Source organism: Simochromis diagramma, unplaced genomic scaffold (genome assembly GCF_900408965.1).
Source record: "Simochromis diagramma unplaced genomic scaffold, fSimDia1.1 OVJJ01000816.1, whole genome shotgun sequence".
In the NCBI taxonomy this organism is placed as follows: Eukaryota; Metazoa; Chordata; class Actinopteri; order Cichliformes; family Cichlidae; genus Simochromis; species Simochromis diagramma.
This window is the reverse complement of record NW_024386908.1, coordinates 7,972,596-7,989,853: the sequence shown is the minus strand read 5'-3', so window position 1 is coordinate 7,989,853 and position 17,258 is coordinate 7,972,596. Positions and strand designations below refer to the sequence as shown.

The following is a 17,258-nucleotide window of genomic DNA, read 5'->3' as shown; positions in this document are numbered from 1 at the left end:
ATTTTTGATGAGCTGTTAACCTTACAACTTCCTTCCTGGAAGTGCTCAATATAATGAGGGCACATTAACAGCCAGGCTTTTTTAGCCTAACCCACAAAGACCAGCAGACGGAAGCCTCAAGTCTAAATTCACTTACCAACCACACTATGAGAGCAACACAAGTGATGAAGGGGATGAGAACCAAAAGCAGGGGAGATCTTCTCGACCAAGCATCCCCACGATTCCCTTCATGAACCCCTGCAAGGAGGACGTTATTGACAATGTAACCAATCACACTTACACCTTAGAAATATGATAGAGGGCAGACCAATCCCCTTATTGAATGTGTGACAGAATACTCTGATGGAAATCAATCTTAGTTACAGCTAGGGACTGGTCATTTCAACACCTTTTGTTTTTGAGAGGTCATCAAATTACTTTTTTTTTTTCTCAAAAAAAAGCTTCTGCCTTAAGGCTGCATATCTGATTACTGTACACAGCTGGAATCCTAATCCTAATTGAATGCCTCCCCCTCCAATAATCTACTTTAGTTTGGAAGCTTTCACAAAAATCTGAACTTTAAATGCAAGTGAGGACTGTACCTGGTGTTTGTTCAGTACTAAGGCATGGTGGTGGCTCACAGGAGAAGTCAGTTGGTCCTTGAGCAGCGGTGTGTAAGAAGTCTCTGATGTAGTCAAAGTAAGGACCAGTCAGTAAGCCATGTTCCTGATAGTGACACTGGAAGCTCTGCATCGCCATTTCCTGTGGGAAATCAGACAACAAGCCAACCTTAAATACCTCAGTTATTCAATTAAATGTTCCTTAAAACAGTCCCTCACTGTCTAGGTTATTACATTAATTTGGCCTAAAATTAAGCTGCAGGGCTTATTTGCAAAACTAGCATAGTGTTAGTGTGTTTCCACATGCCCTGTAGGCCTGAACATTTCTAAGCGTTACCTGATGGAGATATACATACGAGTGCAGGCACCCAACGGTCTGCGCAATATCACAGGTAACTTTGATTTTACAGCATGTTGTGCTACACGCACACCAACACACTGCCAAAAGGGCTTTCTACCTGATCACTGATACTTTAAATTTTACAATCAACAAAGGCACAAATTCAAGTACTGTTTGCAGAGAAGATGAGCAGCATACACCACAGTGTCTGATTACCCACCAGCCTCTCGTGGTCTAAGGTGAAGCGTAAACTCTTGAGCATTGCAATGAAGAGGAGTACGTTGTCTTTGTTGGTGGAGATGGTGCCAAACGTGCTGGCCAGCTTCCGAAGACTTTGCTCCAGTGGATAGATATTTAACACCACCCAGCAGGTGCCAGCCTGAAGACGGAGAAACAGAACTATGAGCAGCTTTGATTCAATTCAAACCAATTTTATATTTGATTCTCTCACGTTGCCTTATACATACCACTTCTTTGGGAATGTAACTAACAGGAATCTCATAATCATAGGGGATATTCTGCTTCTACAGAGGAATTAATGACAGGGAAGGATTTTTGTTTTTACTACAAATGATCAGGAATGGAAGCTCTTACAGAGATAATAATTTAACATGAAGCATAAAACAGAAGTTCATGTGTCAACGCACTATAAATATGATATGTATCAGTCTTGTAGTAACTCACCAATACTGGCAGCTTGTTCACATCATCAGTTATTGGTGACCCAAATTTTCCAGAGCAAAGATTCAAACTTGTTACCAGACTCAGGAGGAGACAAGGTGCTTTCAAGATCTGAGGGGGAAATGTATACCTTACATTACATAAGGTACAGCAATCGACATCTGCTGCGGTGTTGAGTTGTTACTGAGCATTGATTTACCACATCCCTGAAATGAAAGTTGACCAGTTCAACCTCAGTGTTTTGTTTGAGGGTAGTGTGGTTGTATTACAGGATAATCAATTTCCCCCCTTACTTAAAGGTGAGGATTCCAATGTCTTTGCCAGGCATAAAAGCCATTAAATAAAAGGCTGGGCAACATTTTAAGACTAGAAATGGAGCTAAATCTGTGGATCCAATTATTATTTTTAAATTTGATCTATAAACTATTTTAATGATCTGCTTTACCTAGTATAACCTTTTTCTCATTTTTGTCAATATTACAGTAAATTTACGATACATATATTTTTAGACTGTCAGTGAAGTAAAGTGACACTCCCAGTTTAAAACTCACTGCTTCAAACGATAAACAATGAATTAATAAATGAATGCGCAAACTCGTTAGTGTCACATTTAATGCAAAATGCATTTTATCCTTTATAAAAAAAAACCAACAATCTTTTTTTTTTTTACTCCTCTTAGCGTGTCACGTTACTGCCTCTTGAAGAGTGCTGCAGCAGCAGTACGTGCAGCATTTACTGTAGATCTCTTAATAACATTCAACTGCTTTTAAATGCAGCTCAAAAAGGAAGCATGCTTCATAACATGAACTTTTTGATGTAGTCCTGTAATGTTATAGGATTGTAATATTCCCTTTATCAGTTTAGCACTTATCTAATAAAACTGTCAGCTTGAAGAAAACCACAAGGCTACATTTCTTTATAAAAAGCACACAGTGGCATTTCATAACAAGCAAGCAGCTGACAAAAAAACAAAGAATGCAGGAAATATTAATATAAAATAATATTCCTGTTATTTAATGAGCATAGATAAGAAAAATCAATGCCAGTCTGGAAGCATATACAGTTACACATATTACATATGTTAAAAACATTAAAAAAAAAAAAGAAAATTAAAGGACATACTTACTTTCTTCCTCATATGGAGAAAGAATCCCAAGTTTCTCAAATGCAGTGCATGAAATTCAGTTTTTTCAGTCCAAAGACAGAGCTCATCTCTGTGTGTCTGTGGGTGTAATGTCCAAGCGTGTAGTGAAACTTGAGGATGGGCCGGCAGTCTGCTTTCACTTCAGACAAACTGGCGGACTTCTGACGTGTTGGAGTGGCCGCCTACAGGCTGAGTCATTATGTCGCACACTGACGCTGTCTGAGACTTTTCCATAAACTCCCACATATCAATTTGTTCGTCAGGATAAAGTGGGTGCTTGTTCTCTCGAGAGAATATTTCGCTTAGAATATGTCAAGGTTATTCCTCAAGCTGTTGTTTGGAAAGTGAAAATCAGATGAGGTAGTTCAGACGTTCAGCCGTGCTCTTTGATGCAGTACTTTTTGCTGTAACCTATTACCGTTTACATATTTTTTTGATTATTTTGGACATACTTGGGCTCAAAAATACACATTATTGCACGTATAGGTGTTGCATAACCCACTTGTGAAGTGCATTTTTATACATTACATTTTAGAAAGCATGTGTGGACTTGCGTAAATATACTCCAGTTAAAGGCCGATCTCTAACCACAGGGAAACGGCCAGTTGATGACAGTGTAATGATATTTTGATTTGAGGTTTCAATGATATTTTTAACTGCGACTCCCAAACTGAATCACCACCTGAATGGCTCCAGTTCAGAATAGCAGATAAAGAACCTGGTCTTTTCAGAAGCGTCAGACAAACTGATTTAAACAGCAGCCAGGATGAGAAGCAATTTTTGACAGCTATCCAGCCACTAATTTCTCCATTTGTGCCTTGTCCTGCCTCTGACCCGGAAATCATCTCCGCGCACAATCATGACGAACAACGCTATGACTGTACGAATAAGTTAATTTGTATTTAAAAATATTTGTCATTCAAAGAGATCTATTCTCAGTTTGTTCATGACAAATAAATGTATGACATCCATATTCTGTTTTCTTGTGCCATACAAAATGCAAGAACTTTCATCAACTCCATTATGTGACAGCAGTAAGCTAGTGGAGAGAAAGAGACACATTATGCAGCTGTGCATCATCTCATATTTAATTCACATTGGTTCAAACACATAACTAAAGATGTCCCGTTTTGTTGCCACGGTTCCCCTCTTCTTGCTTCACTTGCTCAGATATCAGGTTGGAGGAAAATAATTGAGAGGTAAAAAACATAAGACCGGATTCTTGTGGCGTTGTTTGCGAGATAGCACCAGTTGAATTCCGCAATCTCTCATACAGCAGCTTTAGTCTGTGCCTTGAAGCCATCAGATCACTCATTTATCCAGCAGACTCGTGCCAACAACCGAACAACCTGGAGAGTGAGTCGTTCTATTGCCGTCCAGTTTTTTTCCCTTCCTTCTTATTAATCATGCTTCAGAGAGGCAGTCGGAGTTTGGCTCATTTTAGTAGGTTGCATTTGAATATTTTCAGTGCTGCAAACATGTAAACGCCTTCGGGACCTGGACTGGAGAAAAGAAAAAAAGAGCACCCAAATAATGTTTATCATACAAAAACAGCCTCAAAGTACTGCTGAATTTTTGATGAGCTGTTGAACTTTAGAATTGCCTTCCTGGAAGTGCCAACTAAAATGAAGACTCATTAGGAAATAGGCTTTATTAGACCACACAGGCCAAGAGTCTGTACAGCTGAGTTGAAGTTTTAACACTAAGGGCGATTCTCTTTAGAAGAGGTTCAAAATAGATACCCCAAATTAGGGTTTCTTTTTCCAGAGAGGACCGTGCAGTCCTCTTTGAACCGTTAAAAAGCAGCAGCACAGCTGTGGTCCCGTGCTTTCTCAGCTTGCATTACGGACCATTTCTGCACTAATGCAGTTATCTGCCTGAATAACTGAAAGCCAAGAGTGCACTTCTGGAGAGGTTGTACACAGGAAAAAGAGTTTTGAGCTTAATGCTTATGCCATTGTGCAACAAGCCATCCATCTTTCACTGCTTATCTGGGTTTGGGTTGCAAGGGCAGCAGTCTGAGCAGAGAAGACCAGACTCCCCACACCAGCTCGTCCATCCGGGGGTGACACCAAGAGATTCCCAAGCTAGCCGAGAGATGTAGTCTCTCCAGCGAGTGTTTGGTCTGTCCATCGGCCTCTTCCCGGTGGGACATGACCACAACAACATACCTAGGAGGCCTAGTCAGTAGCTTGAACAATCTCAACTGACCCCTTTCAATGTGTAGCAGCTCTACTCAGAGTTCCTCAAATGACTGAGAGCCCATTCTTAGAAGGAAACTCATTTCTGCTGCTCGTATCCACGAACTCAAACTTTTGGTCACTACCAAAAGCTCATGACAATAGATGAGAATAAAAGTGTGGATTGATCAGTAAATTTAGACAGCTTTGCTTTTATGCTTAGCCCTCTTATTACTGCAAACGCTACTCCCAACCAACCAGACTCGTGGAAGTAATGCTTCCTGTGAAGCTACATAGCATGTCCTAAAAGGAGGTGTTACACCAACATGCACACAATTTAAATACCAAATAGGAATGTCTGGCAGGTTTGTTTAACATATTGATCATATTTTACTGATAAAAGTACACCACTATAAAGTGTTTTCTATCGGTATTAAACTCAAACATTTTGTTGGCATTTATCCATAAGCCAGCATGGATGAATGAAATTGTTGACTCAACAGTACTTGCTGGGAAAACAAAACAAAACAAAACGATTTGATGAACTGTTGCATTCTGTTAGAGATTTTACTCACTAATTTTTTGGGAATTTCAGGGCAAGGAAAGTTGATAAACTTACTGGGTTAGGGATTTGATGGTTTACTCACCAGCCACAAAAACACACAAACAATGACACAAACTGCAATGGAGATGGTGACAAAAATCAAAAGCGTCAAGTTGTCGTCCTCCAGAAACTCTGCAAATGACAAAAAAAATAAAAAATAAAAAATAAAAAAAATAAAATAAAAAATACACTGAGTACACTTTCCCCCCATTATTTTCTAAGTTACATAAGGCACCCAAGTCCGGTGCATTAACTGCATTGACATTGTACCTGGTGTTTGTTGAGTTCTAAGGTTAGGTGGTGACTGGGATGTTTCTTGAGGAGTCGTAAATGTTTGTCGAGTACTTGGGCACGGTGGTGGTTCACATGAGAAATCAAATAGTCCTCGATCAGCTCCACGTAAGAGGTTTTCCATGTAGTCAAAGTAAGGGCCAGATGGTATGTGCTGTTCCCGATAGTGGCAATGAAAGTACTGCATCAATATTTCCTGTGGGAATCAGATAACATGCTCATTTGAAATAACTAAATTACACAATTAAGTGTACAAAAACAAATTCTGCCTAAAACTGAGTTTTAGTGTTTTCTTGCACAGTGAACCAGTGTGCTTCTACAAATTAAACTACATCTCATTTTAAAACTATGCATGTCACAGTCCAAACACTATTTAAAATAAATATGCTGTCAGAAATGCATATAATGAATGAGGTCGATGATTACCCACCACTTTCATATGGTCAAACTTCAGCCACACAGTTTGGAGAATTTCAATAAAAATAAGCAGGCTTTCTCTGTTGGTGGATTTGTCACCAAAATTGTTGGTCAATCTCTCAAGACTTTGCTCCAATGGATAGATATTTAGCACCACCCAACAAGTGCCAGCCTGGAGAGGCATGTACAAAAACCATGAACAACCTTTGTCAAACAAAAATAAAATTAAAAATAGTAAAAGAAATTTGCTCATATTTCTTCATTTCATACATACCACCTCGTTGGGAACATAACTAATGGGAATCAAATAGTCACTGGGAAGATCCTGCTTCTATAGGGGAAATAGGGACCATCAGAGAGGTTTTTGTTAAAAAAAAAAAAAAAATCCAACAGAATTGTGATTAAAAATTAAAAATTTCTTTTATCCAAGCATAGCAGACCTCTTTGGTTATCATATTGTCAGAAATAAGAAAAAAGATTTCTGTAAGTTCTCCAGAGGTTAACTCTGGGCCAAGAAAAGCCCCGCAACATACAACAAATGTGACATACATGAAGCCTGTAGCAACTCACCAACAGTGCCACTCTATGGAGATCGGTTACTGGTGACCCATATTCAAAGCAGAGAGTCAAATTTGTCAAGAGACTCAGGAGGAGACAAGGCACCTTTGGGATGAATATGAAAGTATTGCTACATCATACAGTGTATATGCTTTACATTATGTATAGTCATTTAGAGTTATAAAAATAAATTTGGGATTGGTGACGTTTGTGTGCAGCAGCAGAAATGAGATTTCTCCATAGTCTCACATTTAAGTCTAACAGTCCCAGTATTGTTAAAGCTATACAAATGTGGCTATATATCATTTTTTAGGGTTTAAAACCAGTATAAAACTAGCTGATGACAATAAAATCTTGCTCCAAGTGCCACCCCTTAAATTTACTGTCAAATATAGCATAAATAGTACAGTTTGACATAAGCATGGGCCACTGTTTTAAAAAATTAAATTATAAGGGAATTCAATTAGTCACACTGTAAAAATTTACACAAGCAAAGCTACTGCCAAGTTAGCTGGGATTACTTGTAAGAGTTGCTCTGATATTTTGTTAAAACCAAGATAGCTAGCTCTAGTTTACGTTGAACTTGCCAGCGGGCAAGCTAGCAGCCCATCCCAAATACAGTAGCATCGTTTTAAGTAAGATACGAGATCAAATCCCATCAAACAAGGTCTCACTGCCCGTTTGGCCTACCTTGACATCCATTACCAACACCTGCACCCTCTGACTGACAAAAGTGAGGGGGAGGAGCTGCAAACGGCCTTTTATGGAAACCCTTGGACGCAGGGAGGGAAACCCCATGAAATATACATTACTCTAGTTGCAAGATCTATGCATCAAAAAATAAAAAAATAAAAATTATTTAATGACAATACTGTTTATAGCCACTTTATATTAAATGATTAACCATGTTTTTGTTTTGTTTTTTTGCTTTCTTAAAGCTCTCGTTAAAGTCATTAAAAGAATTTCATTGAATAAAAAAATATTGAAATAATTTAATTTCAATATGCCGTTAACATAATTTGATATTTAATTACATTTTTGGTTATTTTGGATTTGATTAAAGCTATCTTAAATTGTTTGTTTCTTTGTAGTTAGTTAATTTGTTAATATCCATTTCCCTTTTGTATCTATTTTTCCAAAAATTCTCCTATGTCAGTTCCCCAGACTTTGGCAGCTTATGGTTTTTAAACAATTTGCTGTAACTGCTTTCCCTTTTATTACTTTATGATCAAATTTTACTATGAATCATGATCATCAAATAATTAGGGGGCAAAATAAAACCCACTTTTTCAAAACTTCAAACAGGCCAAATCCGCTCAGTCCCTTTCTGCTAGATATGGGCATAAGTGTAATATACTTAAGGTTGAGAGAATGTTAATGTGGAGATCATTCTGGGCTTTGAGAAATTACCACTGACATTTTCCACTATTTTTTCCAACATTATACAGGAATGAATTATGCAAATCAATCAGAAATCAGCTGCAGCCATGTGTCCTTTCACTGTCTTTCCATGTAAGCAGCTTTGGAAGGGAAGTATCCCTTCTTTTGCATACATCTGATTCAACTTCTTCATTCACATTACTGGGATGTATATTGTTAAGATTATTAATTATATGTAGAACTTCTTCATCATTTTATTATTTTGAGCTAATGCAATGAATGCAGGTTTCCAAAAGTCAGGTCTCAACTTCTCACAAGCTTGCGTGTTTCAATTACATGGGAACAAATAACTTCATTCGACTGAACACACAGTGCAGAAGTACTTTGTCTGCTGCAGTTGTAAGAGAAGACGTGGAAGGCATAGTCTGAGCTGAGGCAGGTCATCTAAAGCAGGTCACATCTAAATATAACCCAAACAGCTTAACACACTGCAAAACAAAAACACAACCAGGCTGTGAGCTGGAGACCTCAAGGGGACTTATTCAGATCAACCGGTGAGACCGACTAATATGACTAACATGAAATGCAAGTTAAGGTTGTTGTGTAATTTCCAATAGGACTGCTTTACATTAGCATGCTTATGTCCTGCATGAATAGTGGTGATACCGTGCCAGAAAGTTGCATGCTGTGCAGAAAGCACGATCTACAGACTGATAAGGTTTCTACATTGTATAATTCACCTTCATACTGTACGCAAAACTCCTATTTATGAAAAGAATTCAAGTGCCCCTTTCTCTTGCTTTTGTCTCTACATATAGAAATGGATGACTTTGAACAGGAGGCCATAAATGAAGACTTGATTGAGTTTGCTATTCGAGAGAGCATTCAAGATGCCTACAAGCTGCCATGCTCAGTGCAAACAGATAGGTATGGAAAACCAAGAAGGGTCTTTAATGTTTATTATTAATGAAAATTGACAGTTAGGTCAATAAGTATTTGGACAATCATACAGATTTTGTAATTTTGCCCGCATACAATGTCACAGTGGTTTTAAATGAAACAATCCAGATGTGATTGAAATGCAGACTTTCAGCTTGAGTAGCATTCCCAGTATGCTTCAGATCACGATCTGTTTTCATTCTGAAGCATCATCCAGTCACTTTTGCAGCATTTGGCTGAATCCGAGCAGAGAATACAGCCCTATGCACATAATTCATCCTGCATCTAACCAAGTCAGAACACTGTTGAGGAGGTAGGCGTACCATTGTCAAAGTCTACAATCAGCAGAATGTAAATACAGAAGGTTTACAACAAGGTGCAAACCACTGGTTATGCTCAAGAACAGGAAGGCCAGATTAAAGTTTGCCAGAAAACATTGAAAAGAGCCTGCACAATTGTGGAAAAAACCAAGATTATATGAACTTTTACTATACTTAACCTGTACTTATGGACCTAACTGTATTGTTAGGAGTTGTTTATGTTCCAAATTAACAAAATTTTAAGGCAATCAGCAATCAAAAGTATAATGAAGCTCTATCATAGTGTTTCCAGAGTAAACGCTTTCATTTTCATAGGAAAAACACAAATAGTGTGGAGTTTATGAAGATTATGGCAGCCATTCAAAAAGGTAACGTTCCCTTTAATCATGTTTGCCTTTTGCATGCGGCATTAAGGAAAGACGTACAAGGTGAGCGCGCCTACATTTAAACTCACTGTTGGTCAAAAATATTAAAAATGTTTCCCTATGAGTCTCCTTGTGGCTCTTGTTTGTATCTTGGCAGGTGATGTGGATGCGCTGCAGGAGCTGTCAGGTTGCGCGTCTCCCTTCAGAGAGAGTGACAGCAGGGGCTGGCTGCCTCTGCACGCAGCAGCTGTGCAGCTGCAGCCAGATGTCCTCCACACAGTGCTGCAGGGTGAGAGTGAAAACCAGTGTGATGTCAGCTTGATCAAACTATTTAGTGGAATGTAAGCTACAATTACTGGAGCAGTGGGCTGAGTAGATTTCCACCTTTAATGCAGTCTTAATGGTGTTCTTGTTGCAGTGTTGGAATCCACCGACCTGACCCTGGAGGAGCAGACGGAGGACGGTGATACGGCTCTGACTCTGGCAGCTGAGGCCGGTCAGGTGGAAAACATCAAGCTACTTCTGAAGCACGGAGCTTCACCGCACAACAACAACAGCAGGAATGAATCACCTCTGCTAATCGGTAGCACAACACACTCAGACAGCTGACGCAACACCTTCATTATTATGTTTTTTTTTAATGGAATCATTTTTTGTTTTCCATTTTTGCAGCAGTGAGACAACGCTCATACGACATGGTTCTTTCCCTCATCATGGGCGGGGCCTTCGTAGAGCAGGTGTGTCTCACCAAGTGGAGGGCCATTCACGAGGCAGCAAAGGTGAATGGAGCTGAATCTAAACTCAAAGTTCAGGTTTAAGTACAAAATTGTATTTTTCTCTAGTTTTTATTACCTTTCTTTCCTTCTGTGTTCATGTGTGTCCTATCCCTCACCCCAGGAGGGTTGTGCAGCTATTATGATGCTGTTACTCCGACATGGAGCCAAAATAACAAGCAGAGACGGTCATGGCGTGACACCGCTGGGGATCGCAGCTGAACATGGCAACTCTGAAGTTTTAGACATACTCATACACCACGGTAAAACAGTATATGTTGTATCATGCCTCATAAAAACCTCCTGACGGGTCAGACATTGCTGTATTTTCTCTGAACTCCACTAGGTGGTGATGTGAACGCCCAGGCAAGCAATGGAGACACAGTCCTGTATGATGCAACCGGATCTGGAAACCTGGACTGTGTCAAGCTGCTTTTGGAGCACGGAGCCAACCCAAATGTTGCCAGCTACGCCTGCCAGCTGCCCATCCATAGAGCTGCGTATGAAGGATACATACTGTGAGTTCATGCAACTTTAAGCTCACTCTCAAACCCAATAACATCTGACTACATTCAACAACATTCTAACTAATAATCCCCAAAATAAATAACTTGACCAAAAACACTTTCCTCTAATTTTGCAGCCAATTTGAATGTAAAGCATCTGTCTCCGCAGCTGCAGTGCTTTCTCTGTACTCATCGCCACAAAGAGCCCTCTGTTTATCACTGTTTTTCACTTCTGTCACTGAATAACAGTAGAGCTCACACCACGATCTAATGAACATTTTTGTCTCTGTTCTGTTTTGTGTTTTGCCCCGCTCTCTTCCTGTTTATCTCCCACCCACCCGATCTCTCTCTCCTTCTTTCTCTTCAGAATCCTGAGGACTCTCATCCCTATCACCACAAAGAGAGCTATTCGCCTCTCAGGCCAGAGCCCTGTCCACTCTGCTGCAGACGGGGGGCAGGTTCAGTGTCTAGAGCTGCTTATCCAGAAGGGTTATGATGTCAACGCCCTGCTACATGCACACATCTCTGGTACGAATCAGCTGGATGCGCACGTGCACACAACATCAACTCAGGCCATTTAGTTATCATAGTGAGTTTCTAAATTATGCAGGACTAAAGCGGTACACGCAAATACACACATTCGGTAAATGCAAAGATGCACGCACATGCAAAAAACAAGTGCAGATGAAAACATCTCTTCAGTGACTTGAAGGGTGCTTCAGCCCCCATCACTGATAAAGTTGTGGTTCATATTTGCGACATTGCACTGCAAAAAATGCAAATCAGTGTGAAGTTTATCCATCTGAACACAGGACTAAACATCTATACACTGGACTATATATGTAGAGCAATATGCAAAGTCAATGCTTGGTGATGTTGGGATTTTCTAAAGTGATGAAATTTCCAGTCCTCTTAAAAAAGTCGTTTATATTTGTAAGCACAAGTACTGTAAATGCTGCAGAGAACTACGGGGACCTCAGGAAGACTCCTCTCTACTTCGCTGTGTCCAACGGTGATGTGACCTGTTCGGAGAGGTTGCTGGCGGCTGGCGCGAGAACTGACCTGGATCCACTGCGATGCATACTGGTTGCTATACGTGCTGAGAGGTAAATAGCGTATGTACATACAGTGCTGTAAAAAAGTATTTACCCCCTCCAGATTTCTTTGTCACACTTGCATGTTTCCTATCGTCACACATTTTAAAATTAGACAAAGCTAACCCGAGTAAATACAAAGTACAGTTATTTAACAATGATTTAATTTATTAAGGGAAAAACCTGGTCCAACCAATCTGGCCCAGTGTGAAAAAAGTAATTGCACCTTCTCGGTGCAATTTAACTGTAATTAACTATATTTTTATAGAAAGCTGAATTTAGTCACTATTCACTATTCAAACCCAGGCCCGATTATTATCTACTGAATGAGGAATTTGTGTGAAAAAGTAAAGGAGGCTAAAAGATCTCAAAAATCAGCTCATTGTTTTAAAATTTAAAGAAACTTAAGAACAGATGAGAAACAAAGTCATTGCTATATATCAGTCTGAAAAGGCTTACAAAGCCTTTGTAAAGCCAACATTTCCTGGAGTGCTTGGCCTACCAATATTACTTCAATGATTATGTCATGTTTACCAAAATGTGGCCTAGTCAAAGCCAACCACTTATTAGATTTAAAGGACAATTACTGTGTAAAATATTTAGTGTTTACACAGGTTACCTTTGTCTATTATCTGAAACATGCTCACAGGCAGTGTGACAAATATGCAAAACAGTAAGAAATCAGGAAGTACGATTAGGCAAATATTTTTTTTAACATCACTCAAAATGTAATTTGACTATACAGTACATGTAATTTCTGACTATTATCATTTCTGGTATTGGCAGCGCTGTGTTACAGCAGAGGCATTAAAATCTTCTTTTTTTATTTCTGTAACCAGGTTCGACTTGGTGGAGCTGTTGCTGTCCCATGGAGCAGAGGTTAACTGTTATTTCAGAGTGATCAGCAACACGGTGTTCCCCACAGCACTGCAGTACTGCTTCAGAGACCACGTCATGCTGCGATTGCTGCTCAACAGTGGATATCACGCTTACAAGCACGTATACCTGCTGTGAAATTAGTCGTTATTCAATTTATTTATAGAGGATATGTAGTTCAGATTCATCAATTTCATTGTCAGATTTCTGCAACCGTACAGGTGTTTCCAGTGCGGTCATGGTGACAGTGAAGAATTGGATAGTACCTGGACTGAGCTGCATAACCAAGCCTATCAGATTTACAGTCAACCTAAAGTCATCTCAGTAAGAGGCACTACAGGCAGACACACAGACCATCTGTTAGCTAACCTCTACAATATGTCACTTCCCTTTTCTTTTCTTTTTCAGTTCTGTGAGTTTGTGTCAGTATCATGCCTTGCTCACGTTGTAGGCAAAGTGGTAAGGATGCTACTGGACTACGTCAGCAATGTCAGCATTTGTTTTAAGCTCAGACAAATCCTGCAGAGGAGGCCGGAGTGGGATGAGATTTCTGACATACTGGGTAAAACTGCAGAGACAAGTCTGTAGATAAGAAAAACGTGCAAAACATGCACTCTAAAGCAGAGAAAAACATGACATTTTGAAAAGTGATTTAAATAGCTGGAGGTTATGTGTGTTTCTGTGTCCAAAGGGAAGCCACGGTCTCTGCAGCACTTGTGTCGACTGGTAATCAGAAGTCACATGAGCCTCAGGACCTTGAATGACCCTGAAACTATGGCTGCTGGTCCCTTCCCCCCAAGGCTGATGAACTACCTGACCTACAGAGAGCGTGACCTGTATGGTGACCTGTTATCTGTGTGAAACACGTTTTATTTATACATGTGACTAAAGTGTGAAAACAGCCAAAGTGCTCATTTAATGCAATACCTTATTTCAGTTGTTTTTTTACAGACTGAATTAAAAACCAAAAAATGAATGTCTAGTATATGAAATAGATGTCCCTCACACAAGTGTTTCAGTTCATGCACGAGGAGAGCGGAGCAAGTGTGACCTGGTCCTGGACCTTTGCAGGGTGACGCGTGTTAACCCTTGGATGCACGAGTGACTGGACCCAACATTCTTCCATAAGTGGGTCAAAAATGGCCTGTGTTAATTATGCCGCTTTTGTTATTGTGATTAAAAATAATCATTTGTGTTATATTTTATACTATATTTTGGTTCAGACAAGAATGATTTGATGTTTGAAATATTTTTTTCACATTTTGAAAATCGGAAATGAAAAAAAAAAAAAATACAAACCAGCAACAGAACAATGTCAACATCCATTTTGTTTGTGTGTCGGTATGAGAGATACTTCCTCTCTTTTTATTTTCTTTGTCCTCCTGTCTGTATGAAGTTTTGACCTATTTCTGGCTGTAATCCCTTCACACAGGTACATTGATTTTGTCGCACCGACTGCTGACTTTATGATCTTCGTTACTTGGATCTGAAATCTTGTTGTCTTCGATTGGCTTTTTTTCCTGGGGCCCAGTTGTGACTTTTGTCACTGTGATTGTGGTTTGCCGTTGGGAGCAACCTTCCAGCCGGCTTCTCATATGTGATGCAGCAAGCTCCTTTGAGAGCTCGGTGAGGACGACCCGTCATGCAGTTGCGATACCAGATACCAATGTGAAGCTGCACCACAGCACCATGGGCCACCTCTGTGTTTTACACTGGCAGGTGTAGGTGCCAACAAACCGTAGAATGTGATTAATTGTGGGGTTTTTTTTAATCCTTTCTGGTATTTTCCTCCATGCCGTACCGCTGAATGCAAACTCTGTGCTGTAAACCTCTTCAGAAGACACTGCACAGGAGGCAACATTATCTGTGGTGATGTTGCGTCTTGTCTTTTTGAACCTAGTGCAAAACTGCTGGACCGGGATTTCCCCCAGATTCTGAACTTCTTCCCCTGACTGTCTCCCAATACAAACCCGTCCAGTTCTTGCATAGGCGATGCATGCATCACAGACTCAGAAGAACTTTTGGCTATGACAAGCTTGTTTGGCATCTACTGTAGAAATTTGAACCTCCCCCTGAACAGCACAAGCTGTTTATCTACAGTGACACAATCACTCTAAGTGGTAAATGTGTGCTGCCTGCTAGTTCTTGCTGTTTAAAATAATCTTCTTAACGTGTTACACTCTTTGTGTTCAATAAAATATATTTTCCTGACAGTCGCAGTTGACAATAATCAAAGGTTCCCATGAAATTCCATAGGAAATGATTACGGGTAATTTTTGGCCCACTTATGGAAGCTTGGGGTAGTAACACAAAAATTAAACTTTGTACATGTATAAAAGGTAAGTTAAAAATGTCATTGGCGTAATATCAAAAACACTTTTTTTAAGGAATAGTTGGAACATGAAATTATAACAACTTTTCATTAATTAGATATTGCAAGGAAAAGACCACTCCAGATCCTTTTTGACCCACTTATGTGTCAAAGGGTTAACAAAATCTCAAGCCCACATGGCCATTAAAGAGATGACGGGTAAACCTCGCATTAATTGTTTCATCCTTCTTTTTTAGTGTCTTGACAATCTGGTGTCTTAAAATGTAAACATAAAAGTCATAATATCAGTGAAATATAATAAACTGTGACATTTACAAAGTTGTGTAACCTCTGTGTCTTTATGATCTGATGACATCCAATTACCAAAGAATGAATTTATTGTTTTCTATTTGAGTTAATAGTCAGGAGTCTGTGCACAACCAAAAGAAAAGAAATCAAACGAAATCAATTCGTGCAACTGATATTTTTAAAACCAAAACTTTTAAACAAAACGAGGTTTAGTATTAGCGGACATTAGTGAATGAAGAGACAGAATCGGTGGTGAGCACTCTACTGAATTTAAAGCCTGATTTCATGACCAGTAATACCCACTGTTCACCCCCTAACACAGTTTAATTTTCCTCTAGGTTTGAATTATTGGGAGGTATTGAAAGGCGGGATCTGAGTATCTCAGATCCTGACCTGGTGGTTTAGCACTAACTGATGGGGTTATGTGTGAACTTTCACATTTTCCCCCCTTGCTTGTGTGGGCGTCCTGCCGCAGTCCACAATGTTGTAGTCTGTGTGTTTGATTGTAGTACTTTTGGATTTTGGTGAGATATTTTGACGTTTCGTTATTTTGGGAGGCTTTTTTCCTTCTTATTAGTTTTATTAGTTGTTTGGTTTTGAATTCTCAGTTATTACTAGTGTTTTGAGTTTTCAGTCCTACTTATATTTAAGTGCCATTTGTATTTGTTCCCTAAGTGTTATCTGTCTCATCATCCACTGTCATTTCCCCTAGTTTTAGTTATTTATGTGTCTGCATTTCCTTTCCTATCACCATTCTCACTTCCTGTTTTATTTTTATAGTCTTTTGTCTCTTGTATTCTCTTTCACTTCCTCCCCTGCCTTATAGTATCGATTGTATTCATCACTTGCTTGTTTGCCTTTCTTCCCTTCTTACCTGGTATCTGTGTAAGTTTGCCTTTGTTGCATTTTACTGTTTCCCTGCCTGCCTCTTCCATTGTGCGTTTCAGTTTCAGCATCACCCAATGTTTCAAGCCTAAACTTAAATAAAAGTGTTTTTGAGATAGAGGGTGGGCATTATTACTCTTGAAATTGGGATTTAGCCCACAGAGGATCTTTTTTATTAACCACCTAGGTCTGGCATTGACATATGTGGACATCACATTTTGGGTTGTCTAGACCACAATACTAAATTTTGCTCTACAAGGGCCTGATATCCTCTTACGAGGACATTATACTGTCCCTGTTCTATCAAAATATAAAACAAATGTCCTCATATGTGGATATCAGGCCCTTGTAAAGAAAAATCAGGTAAAAAGATATTTCTTGGTTTTTACATTCATCAGATCCCAATCAGCCCAAATAGCAAAGAGAAATTGATGACATACACCCATCAAACTTTTCCCATTTATCCAGGACCACGCCTCTCTGAAACAGCTCACCAAGAAGGCACCCACTCATCCTAGCTAACTGCCCAAAGCACTTCAATTGGCTCCTATTGATGTCTAAGAACATCATCTTCCACATTGCAAGGGTCCTCCCCATGTCCCCAAGGGAGAGCCCAGCCACCTTTTGAAGGAATCTCAGTGGCCACTACCCAAAACTTGTGGCTAATAAAATATATGTAACATTTT

The 17,258-nt window shown here is 39.5% G+C and overlaps 2 protein-coding genes across 4 annotated transcripts in view; one reads left to right on the top strand and one right to left on the bottom strand.

The window, feature by feature from the left end:
* LOC120735688 overlaps positions 1-17,258 on the bottom strand; it is a 28,470-nt gene that overhangs the window by 3,016 nt on the left and 8,196 nt on the right. The window contains exons 3-14 of one of the 2 annotated variants that reach the window (XM_040035229.1): positions 7,505-7,538; positions 6,827-6,919; positions 6,531-6,587; positions 6,270-6,428; positions 5,819-6,035; positions 5,592-5,680; positions 2,747-4,266; positions 1,624-1,731; positions 1,407-1,463; positions 1,160-1,318; positions 582-741; positions 137-237 (exon numbers count right to left, since the gene is read on the bottom strand). In XM_040035229.1, coding sequence (XP_039891163.1) covers positions 137-237; positions 582-741; positions 1,160-1,318; positions 1,407-1,463; positions 1,624-1,731; positions 2,747-2,758 — 597 coding nt within the window. In that variant the 5' untranslated portion in view covers positions 2,759-4,266; positions 5,592-5,680; positions 5,819-6,035; ... (2 more) ...; positions 6,827-6,919; positions 7,505-7,538. Of the gene's footprint in view, positions 1-136; positions 238-581; positions 742-1,159; positions 1,319-1,406; positions 1,464-1,623; positions 1,732-2,746; positions 4,267-5,591; positions 5,681-5,818; positions 6,036-6,269; positions 6,429-6,530; positions 6,588-6,826; positions 6,920-7,504; positions 7,539-17,258 lie in introns of those variants that run through there. The other variant, XM_040035230.1, reaches the window with a different exon arrangement.
* asb15b (ankyrin repeat and SOCS box containing 15b) lies at positions 7,993-16,690 on the top strand. Of its 2 annotated transcripts, XM_040035222.1 has the most exons (14): positions 7,997-8,748; positions 9,013-9,121; positions 9,769-9,821; positions 9,976-10,107; positions 10,237-10,401; positions 10,491-10,597; positions 10,716-10,854; positions 10,938-11,109; positions 11,465-11,625; positions 12,059-12,203; positions 13,031-13,186; positions 13,289-13,391; positions 13,476-13,629; positions 13,759-16,690. In XM_040035222.1, the coding sequence occupies exons 2-14, from the start codon at positions 9,015-9,017 to the stop codon at positions 13,926-13,928; spliced, it is 1,764 nt and encodes a 587-aa protein (XP_039891156.1). In that variant the 5' UTR covers positions 7,997-8,748; positions 9,013-9,014; the 3' UTR covers positions 13,929-16,690. The 2 variants fall into 2 exon arrangements, with proteins under 2 accessions (XP_039891155.1, XP_039891156.1); XM_040035221.1 differs by having other exon boundaries at positions 7,993-8,748; positions 13,289-13,629.